The sequence below is a fragment of the Salvelinus fontinalis genome, unplaced genomic scaffold, assembly GCF_029448725.1.
Source record: "Salvelinus fontinalis isolate EN_2023a unplaced genomic scaffold, ASM2944872v1 scaffold_0476, whole genome shotgun sequence".
NCBI classification, from domain to species: Eukaryota; Metazoa; Chordata; class Actinopteri; order Salmoniformes; family Salmonidae; genus Salvelinus; species Salvelinus fontinalis.
The window spans coordinates 1-10,000 of NW_026600685.1; the positions used below are offsets into that span (position 1 = coordinate 1).

Below are 10,000 nucleotides of genomic sequence, written 5' to 3' on the forward strand. Positions count from 1 at the left end.
AGAGAGAGACAGAGAGAGAGAGACAGAGAGAGAGAGACAGAGACAGAGAGAGAGACAGAGAGAGAGAGAGAGAGAGAGACAGAGAGAGAGACAGAGAGAGAGAGACAGAGAGAGAGAGAGAGACAGAGAGAGAGACAGAGAGAGAGAGACAGAGACAGAGAGAGATACAGAGACAGAGACAGACACAGAGAGAGAGAGAGAGAGAGAGAGAGAGGGGGAGAGGGAGAGAGAGAGAGAGAGAGACAGAGAGAGGGACAACATAATCAGATAAATTGAGTTTGAATAAGAAAAAAGTACTTACTACAAAACTACTGTTAACTTTTTCTAAAATGCGTTTTTCGTTTAGTGCCATGGCTTCACCTTTTCTCTTCTTCACTCTCTTCTTCTCCAGCTTTTTACAGGCGTACATCTTACCAGTGGCCCGGACCTGACAGGCACACACCTGGAGGAGGGGAGGGGAGGAGGAGAGGAGAGGGGAGAGGAAGAGAGGGGAGAGAGAGGGGAGGGGAGAGGAGAGGAGAGAGGGGAGAGAGAGGAGAGGGGAGGAGAGGAGAGGAGAGGGGAGAGAGAGGAGAGGGGAGGGGAGAGGAGAGGAGAGAGAGGAGAGGGGAGAGGAGGGAGAGGAGAGGGGAGAGGAGGGAGAGGAGAGGGGAGAGGGGGGAGAGGAGAGGGGGGAGAGGAGAGGGGAGAGGAGGAGAGGGGAGAGAAGGAGAGGGGAGAGGAGAGGGGAGAAGAGGAGAGGGGAGAGGAGAAGAGGGGAGAGGAGAAGAGGAGAGGGGAGAAGAGGAGAGGAGGAGAAGAGGAGGAGAGGGGAGAGGAGAAGAGGGGAGAGGAGAAGAGGAGAGGGGAGAAGGAACGGTTAACACATACAGAAGTATGGAAACACTTGCACAAGTTAGCACACGCACACATTCTTAAGTTTACACACATTCATTTTGCATTAACATACAGCAGTCATCTCACTCAGGGTCAAACAGTCACCTCACTCGGGATCAAACAGTCACCTCACTCGGGGTCAAACAGTCACCTCACTCGGGGTCAAACAGTCACCTCACTCGGGGTCAAACAGTCACCTCACTCGGGGTCAAACAGTCACCTCACTCGGGGTCAAACAGTCACCTCACTCGGGGTCAAACAGTCACCTCACTCGGGGTCAAACAGTCACCTCACTCGGGGTCAAACAGTCATCTCACTCATGGTCAAACAGTCACCTCACTCGGGGTCAAACAGTCACCTCACTCGGGGTCAAACAGTCACCTCACTCGGGGTCAAACAGTCACCTCACTCGGGGTCAAACAGTCACCTCACTCATGGTCAAACATTCAGAGTAAAGCACTCACCTCACCAAATCCACCTTTTCCTAGTACTCTGTAATGCCTGAAGGTATTTTTGGTTACTGGTTGCCTGTAGGAGAGAGAGAGATGGTGTGTTTCAGCTTTCATACAGAGGAAAGAAAGGTATGTGTGTGACTGGCCCCTCAGAGCCTGGTTCCTCTCTAGGTTTCTTCCTAGGTTCCTGCCTTTCTAGGGAGTTTTTCCTAGCCACCGTGCTTCTACACCTGCATTGCTTGTTGTTTTGGGTTCTAGGCTGGGTTTCTGTACAGCACTTTGAGATATCAGCTGATGTAAGAAGGGCTATATAAATACATTTATTTGATTCATTGATTGACAGAACATTTGTTTATTTAACAACCCGATTATAATCTTGGACTAAAAAGCACTTTCAACAGATAATCTTTTTAGTCTAGGACTTGGCTTGCTGTATGTCCGGGAAACCGGTCCAAAAGAGGCTACTTTACTCAACCCCCCGAGACAGTACATGTTAGTATCACCTTTGGCAGTGATTACAGCTGTGAGTCTTTCTGGGTAAGTCTCTAAGAGCTGTGAGTCTTTCTGGGTAAGTCTCTAAGAGCTGTGAGTCTTTCTGGGTAAGTCTCTAAGAGCTGTGAGTCTCTGGGTAAGTCTCTAAGAGCTGTGAGTCTTCTGGGTAAGTCTCTAAGAGCTGTGAGTCTTTCTGGGTAAGTCTCTAAGAGCTGTGAGTCTTCTGGGTAAGTCTCTAAGAGCTTGTGAGTCCTCTGGGTAAGTCTCTAAGAGCTGTGAGTCTCTGGGTAAGTCTCTAAGAGCTGTGAGTCTCTGGGTAAGTCTCTAAGAGCTGTGAGTCTTTCTGGGTAAGTCTCTAAGAGCTGTGAGTCTTTCTGGGTAAGTCTCTAAGAGCTGTGAGTCTTTCTGGGTAAGTCTCTAAGAGCTGTGAGTCTCTGGGTAAGTCTCTAAGAGCTGTGAGTCTCTGGGTAAGTCTCTAAGAGCTGTGAGTCTCTGGGTAAGTCTCTAAGAGCTGTGAGTCTCTGGGTAAGTCTCTAAGAGCTGTGAGTCTCTGGGTAAGTCTCTAAGAGCTGTGAGTCTCTGGGTAAGTCTCTAAGAGCTGGGAGTCTCTGGGTAAGTCTCTAAGAGCTGTGAGTCTCTGGGTAAGTCTCTAAGAGCTGTGAGTCTCTGGGTGAGTCTCTAAGAGCTGTGAGTCTCTGGGTGAGTCTCTAAGAGCTGTGAGTCTCTGGGTAAGTCTCTAAGAGCTGTGAGTCTCTGGGTAAGTCTCTAAGAGCTGTGAGTCTCTGGGTGAGTCTCTAAGAGCTGTGAGTCTCTGGGTAAGTCTCTAAGAGCTGTGAGTCTCTGGGTGAGTCTCTAAGAGCTTTACACACCTGGATTGTATATAATTTTTCACATTATTATTATTATTATTATTATTATTATTATTTTTAATCTTCAATCTCTGTCAAGTTGGTTCTTGATCATTGTTAGACAACCATTTTCAAGTCTTGGCATAGATTTTCAATTAGATTTAAGTCAAAACTGTAACTTGGTCACTCAGGAACATTCAAAGTCATCTTGGTAAGACACTCCAGTGTAGATTTGGCCTTGTGTTGTAGGTTATTGTCCTGCTGAAAGGTGAATTCCTCTCCCAGTGTCTGGTGTAAAGCAGACTGAAGCAGGTTTTCCTCTAGCCTGTGCTTAGCTGTATTCCGTTTATTTTTTATCCTAAAAAAAAGGTCTAGGTCCTTGCTGATGACAAGCATACCCATAACATGATGCAGCCACCACCATGCTTGAAAACATATAGAGTGGTACTCAGTGATGTGTTCTGGGCAAATCAAACACAACACTTTGTATTCAGGACAGAAAGTTATTTTCTTTGCAGTATTACTTAAGTGCCTTGTTGCAAACAGGATGCATGTTTAGGAATATTTTTTATTCTGTACAGGCTTCCTACTTTTCACTCGTCATTTAGTTTAGTATTGTGGGGTAACTACAATGTTATTTGTTTGAAATTCACTACTGGATTGAGGGGGAAGTCATTAAAATCAAATCCTGTTAACTACTATTACTGAACACAGTGTGAGTCCATGCAAATGTGTATTTATTTATTTTATTTAACCTTTATTTAACGAGGCAAGTCAGTTAAGAACACATTCTTATTTACAACGACGGACTAGGAACAGTGGATTAACTGCCTTGTTCAGGGGCAGAACGACAGAGATTTTTACCTTGTCAGCTCGGGGGATTCCATCTTGCAACATTTCGGTTACTAGTCCAACGCTCTAACCACTAGACTACCCTGCCACCTCTACACTCTAACCACTAGGCTACCCTGCCACCTCTACACTCTAACCACTAGACTACCCTACCGCCTCTACACTCTAACCACTAGGCTACCCTGCCACCTCTACACTCTAACCACTAGACTACCCTACCGCCTCTACACTCTAACCACTAGGCTACCCTGCCACCTCTACACTCTAACCACTAGACTACCCTACCGCCTCTACACTCTAACCACTAGACTACCCTACCGCCTCTACACTCTAACCACTAGGCTACCCTGCCACCTCTACACTCTAACCACTAGACTACCCTACCGCCTCTACACTCTAACCACTAGACTACCCTACCGCCTCTACACTCTAACCACTAGACTACCCTACTGCCTCTACACTCTAACCACTAGACTACCCTGACATCCCGTGTGACTGAAGCACATGTTTAAGCACGCTGAACTTATTCAGACTTGCCATAACACAGGGTTCAAATACTTATTAACTCATGACATTTCAGCTTTTACATTTTTCTTTATTCATTGTAAACACTTTCTACAAACTAAAATTCTACTTTGACATGATGGAGTAGTATAGTGTGTAGACCAGTGACACAAACATCTCAATTGAATCTATTTCAAATTCAGGCTGTAACACAAGAACATGTGGGGAAAGTAAGAAAAGGGGGAGGGTTGAATAGGTTCTGAAAGGCCCTGTGGAACCCTATGAGAGAGAGAATGTATAGACTGGCTCATGACCCACCTCTCCAGCCTCTGAAAGGCGCTGTGGAACCCTATGAGAGAGAGAATGTATTGACTGGCTCATGACCCACCTCTCCAGCCTCTGAAAGGCGCTGTGGAACCCTATGAGAGAGAGAATGTATTGACTGGCTCATGACCCACCTCTCCAGCCTCTGAAAGGCGCTGTGGAACCCTATGAGAGAGAGAATGTATTGACTGGCTCATGACCCACCTCTCCAGCCTCTGAAAGGCGCTGTGGAACCCTATGAGAGAGAGAATGTATTGACTGGCTCATGACCCACCTCTCCAGCCTCTGAAAGGCCCTGTGGAACCCTATGAGAGAGAGAATGTATTGACTGGCTCATGACCCACCTCTCCAGCCACTTCCACTGCAGGAAGCGAGAGAAGAACATCGTCTCCTGGTAGGAGGAGAACGGAGCGCCACTCAGGTACTCCCGAACAATACTGGAGAACAGAAAGAAAGAAACAGAGAGAGAGAGGAGAGCGTGAGAGAGGGGAAAAGAGCGAGACAGAGACAAAGAGAGAGAGAGAGAGAGAAAGAAAGAGAGAGAGAGAACGAGAACAAGAGCGAGAGAGAAAGAGAGAGAGAGAGAGAGAGAGAACGAGAGAGAGAGAGAAAGAGAACGAGAGAGAGAGAGAGAAAGAAAGAGAACGAGAGAGAGAGCGAAAAAGAAAGAGAACGAGAGAGAGAGCGAAAGAAAGAGAACGAGAGAGAGAGAAAGAAAGAAAGAGAACGAGAGAGAGAGAGAACGAGAGAGAGAGAGAAAGAAAGAGAACGAGAGAGAGAGAAAGAGAACGAGAACGAGAGAGAGAGAGAAAGAAAGAGAACGAGAGAGAGAGAAAGAAAGAGAACGAGAGAGAGAGAGAAAGAAAGAGAACGAGAGAGAGGAGAACGAGAGAGAGAGAGAGAGAAAGAGAACGAGAGAGAGAGCGAAAGAAAGAGAACGAGAGAGAGAGAACGAGAACGAGAACGAGAGAGAGAAGGAACGAGAACGAGAGAGAGAGAAAGAAAGAGAGAGAGAACGAGAACAAGAGCGAGAGAGAAAGAGAGAGAGAGAAAGAAAGAGAACGAGAGAGAGAGAGAGAGAGAACGAGAGAGAGAGAGAAAGAGAACGAGAGAGAGAGAGAGAGAGAGAAAGAAAGAGAACGAGAGAGAGAGCGAAAGAAAGAACGAGAGAGAGAGAAAGAAAGAGAACGAGAGAGAGAGAAAGAAAGAGAACGAAAGAAAGAGAACGAGAGAGAGAGAGAAAGAAAGAAAGAGAACGAGAGAGAGAACGAGAACGAGAGAGAGAGAGAAGGAACGAGAACGAGAGAGAGAGAAAGAAAGAGAGAGAACGAGAACAAGAGCGAGAGAGAACGAGAGAGAGAGAGAAAGAGAACGAGAGAGAGAAAGAGAACGAGAGAGAGAGCGAAAGAAAGAGAACGAGAGAGAGAGAACGAGAACGAGAGAGAGAGAGAAGGAACGAGAACGAGAGAGAGAGAAAGAAAGAGAGAGAAGGAGAACAAAAGCGAGAGAGAACGAGAGAGAGAGAGAAAGAGAACGAGAGAGAGAGAGAGAGAAAGAGAACGAGAGAGAGAGCGAAAGAAAGAGAACGAGAGAGAGAGAACGAGAGAGAGAGAGAAGGAACGAGAACGAGAGAGAGAGAAAGAAAGAGAGAGAGAGAACGAGAACAAGAGCGAGAGAGAAAGAGAGAGAGAGAAAGAAAGAGAACGAGAGAGAGAGAGAGAGAGAGAACGAGAGAGAGAGAGAAAGAGAACGAGAGAGAGAGAGAGAGAGAGAGAAAGAAAGAGAACGAGAGAGAGAGCGAAAGAAAGAAAGAGAACGAGAGAGAGAGAGAAAGAAAGAAAGAGAACGAGAGAGAGAGAAGGAACGAGAGAGAGAGAGAGAGAAAGAAAGAGAGAGAAGGAGAACAAAAGCGAGAGAGAACGAGAGAGAGAGAGAAAGAGAACGAGAGAGAGAGAGAGAGAAAGAGAACGAGAGAGAGAGCGAAAGAAAGAGAACGAGAGAGAGAGAACGAGAACGAGAGAGAGAGAGAAGGAACGAGAACGAGAGAGAGAGAAAGAAAGAGAGAGAGAACGAGAACAAGAGCGAGAGAGAAAGAGAGAGAGAAAGAAAGAGAACGAGAGAGAGAGAGAGAGAGAGAACGAGAGAGAGAGAGAAAGAGAACGAGAGAGAGAGAGAGAGAGAGAGAGAGAAAGAAAGAGAACGAGAGAGAGAGCGAAAGAAAGAGAACGAGAGAGAGAGAGAAAGAAAGAAAGAGAACGAGAGAGAGAGAAGGAACGAGAGAGAGAGAGAGAGAAAGAAAGAGAGAGAAGGAGAACAAAAGCGAGAGAGAACGAGAGAGAGAGAGAAAGAGAACGAGAGAGAGAGAGAGAGAAAGAGAACGAGAGAGAGAGCGAAAGAAAGAGAACGAGAGAGAGAACGAGAACGAGAGAGAGAGAGAAGGAACGAGAACGAGAGAGAGAGAAAGAAAGAGAGAGAACGAGAACAAGAGCGAGAGAGAACGAGAGAGAGAGAGAAAGAGAACGAGAGAGAGAGAGAGAGAAAGAGAACGAGAGAGAGAGCGAAAGAAAGAGAACGAGAGAGAGAGAACGAGAACGAGAGAGAGAGAGAAGGAACGAGAACGAGAGAGAGAGAAAGAAAGAGAGAGAAGGAGAACAAAAGCGAGAGAGAACGAGAGAGAGAGAGAAAGAGAACGAGAGAGAGAGAAAGAGAACGAGAGAGAGAGCGAAAGAAAGAGAACGAGAGAGAGAGAACGAGAACGAGAGAGAGAGAGAAGGAACGAGAACGAGAGAGAGAGAAAGAAAGAGAGAGAGAGAACGAGAACAAGAGCGAGAGAGAAAGAGAGAGAGAGAAAGAAAGAGAACGAGAGAGAGAGAGAGAGAGAGAACGAGAGAGAGAGAGAAAGAGAACGAGAGAGAGAGAGAGAGAGAGAAAGAAAGAGAACGAGAGAGAGAGCGAAAGAAAGAGAACGAGAGAGAGAGAGAAAGAAAGAAAGAGAACGAGAGAGAGAGAAGGAACGAGAGAGAGAGAGAGAGAAAGAAAGAGAGAGAAGGAGAACAAAAGCGAGAGAGAACGAGAGAGAGAGAGAAAGAGAACGAGAGAGAGAGAGAGAGAAAGAGAACGAGAGAGAGAGCGAAAGAAAGAGAACGAGAGAGAGAGAACGAGAACGAGAGAGAGAGAGAAGGAACGAGAACGAGAGAGAGAGAAAGAAAGAGAGAGAGAGAACGAGAACAAGAGCGAGAGAGAAAGAGAGAGAGAGAAAGAAAGAGAACGAGAGAGAGAGAGAGAGAACGAGAGAGAGAGAGAAAGAGAACGAGAGAGAGAGAGAGAGAGAGAAAGAAAGAGAACGAGAGAGAGAGCGAAAGAAAGAACGAGAGAGAGAGAAAGAAAGAGAACGAGAGAGAGAGAAAGAAAGAGAACGAGAGAGAGAGAGAGAGTGAAAAAGAAAGAGAACGAGAGAGAGAACGAGAACGAGAGAGAGAGAGAAAGAAAGAGAACGAGAGAGAGAGAGAAAGAAAGAGAACGAGAGAGAGAGCGAAAGAAAGAGAACGAGAGAGAGAGAGAAAGAAAGAGAACGAGAGAGAGAGCGAAAGAAAGAGAACGAGAGAGAGAACGAGAACGAGAGAGAGAGAGAAAGAAAGAGAACGAGAGAGAGAGAGAGAGAGAGAGAACGAGAGAGAGAACGAGAACGAGAGAGAGAGAACGAGAACGAGAGAGAAAGAGAGAGAGAGAGCGAGGAAAAAAACACTGAGTTAAACATATCTGAGACAACACTCCCACATTACAACCAAACTCTCCACCATTCTGTCTCCCCAAACCTTTCGGTCCACAACTTTAAATATAACATCTTTAAACCAACCCATACCTTTAAATCAACCATCTCCAACCTTCTATCAGCCATCACTAACCTATAATCAACACATTGTAACCTTATATCAACAATTTCTAACCTTCCCCTAACCTTCTCTCTGATGTTCAGGTTTATAGAATGACCAGGTAACTCAGAGATTCCTCTTTTCCCAAAAATAACACACTTAAACTGTTCCGCACACACACACACACACACACCACACACACACGTTAAACAGACACACACACACCACACACACACACACACGTTAAACAGACACACTTTATCAAAAACAGATACCTTGTTTTCATCTGTTTGTGCACACGTGCGAATGTGTGTGTGTGTGTGTGTGTGTGTGTGTGTGTGTGTGTGTGTGTGTGTGTGTGTGTGTGTGTGTGTCCACGTGCCCTACTGAAAGCTGAGCTCCAGAATAGAGAGGATAAAGTGAAGCGTGAAATGTGTCTGAACGACAGAACATTCCAACTCAACCAGGAAACTGGAATTCTGAGAAACGATTCAGAAACAACGGGAGGTCCACTGGAAAAGCACACCCAGCCAGGCGTGTGTGTGTGTGTGTGTGTGTGTGTGTGTGTGTGTGTGTGTGTGTGTGTGTGTGTGTGTGTGTGTGTGTGTGTGTGTGTGTGTGTGTGTGTGTGTGTGTGTGTGTGTGTGTGTGTGTGTGTGTGGATTATACGAGCATATGAGAGAGAGAAACACACATTACATTGAGGTCTATAGGTTAGTGATCTGTCTTTACATTGAGGCCTATAGGTTAGTGAGCTGTCTTTACATTGAGGTCTATAGGTTAGTGATCTGTCTTTACATTGAGGTCTATAGGTTAGTGATCTGTCTTTACATTGAGGTCTATAGGTTAGTGATCTGTCTTTACATTGAGGTCTATAGGTTAGTGATCTGTCTTTACATTGAGGTCTATAGGTTAGTGATCTGTCTTTACATTGAGGTCTATGGATGATAGTTGTTTGTCCAGAGGCTGAGAACTGTTGTTGCAGGTGGCTAGTGGACCTCACACACTCACACAAGACGAGTCACCAGTCCAAATAAATACAAGTCTGTTTGAACAAAGACACATGACTGGATTTAGTCCTGCTTTATGAGGAATACACACACTTACAACCTCCTGTCTCTCTCTGTCTTTCTCTCTGTCTTTCTCTCTGTGTCTCTCTCTCTCTGTCTCTCTCTCTCTGTCTCTCTCTCTCTGTCTCTCTCTCTCTGTCTCTCTCTCTCTGTCTCTCTCTCTCTGTCTCTCTCTCTCTGTGTCTCTCTCTCTGTCATTCTCTCTCTGTCATTCTCTCTCTGTCATTCTCTCTCTGTCATTCTCTCTGGCTCTCTGTCTCTCTCTCTAATTGATGAGTGTAACTATACAGATAGAATACCTTAATCAAACTCAGTCCTGTGTTGACTATCAGACAGAGACTGATACTACTTCCTGATGTCTTAACTGGGCAGGAACAAGCCATTCCCATCTCATAGGCTCTTTGAGAAGTGTTTGTGTGTGTGTGTGTGTGTGTGTGTGTGTGTGTGTGTGTGTGTGTGTGTGTGTGTGTGTGTGTGTGTGTGGATTATAAGAGCATATGAGAGAGAGAAACACACATCCCTTCTGACCCCCCCAAAACACTACAGTAAATGTTCATTCTGTACCTTAGTGTAATCATGGTGTCTTTAACCAGAAGAAGGCTATTGGAGGCGGCTTATGGTAGAGAAATGAACATTCAATTCTCTGGCACCAGCTCTGGTGGACATTCCTGCAGTCAGCATGCCAATCAAAACTTGAGGCATCTGTAGCA

At 45.7% G+C, this 10,000-nt stretch overlaps 1 protein-coding gene across 1 annotated transcript in view; it reads right to left on the reverse strand.

The window, feature by feature from the left end:
* Positions 1 to 301: 301 nt before the first annotated feature.
* Positions 302 to 10,000, reverse strand: part of LOC129846202 (G protein-coupled receptor kinase 5-like) — a gene marked incomplete at its 3' end in the record, with an annotated part of 92,111 nt that continues 82,412 nt past the window's right edge. The window contains 3 exon segments of the mRNA XM_055914192.1: positions 302 to 442; positions 1,341 to 1,404; positions 4,693 to 4,785. Coding sequence (XP_055770167.1) covers positions 302 to 442; positions 1,341 to 1,404; positions 4,693 to 4,785 — 298 coding nt within the window.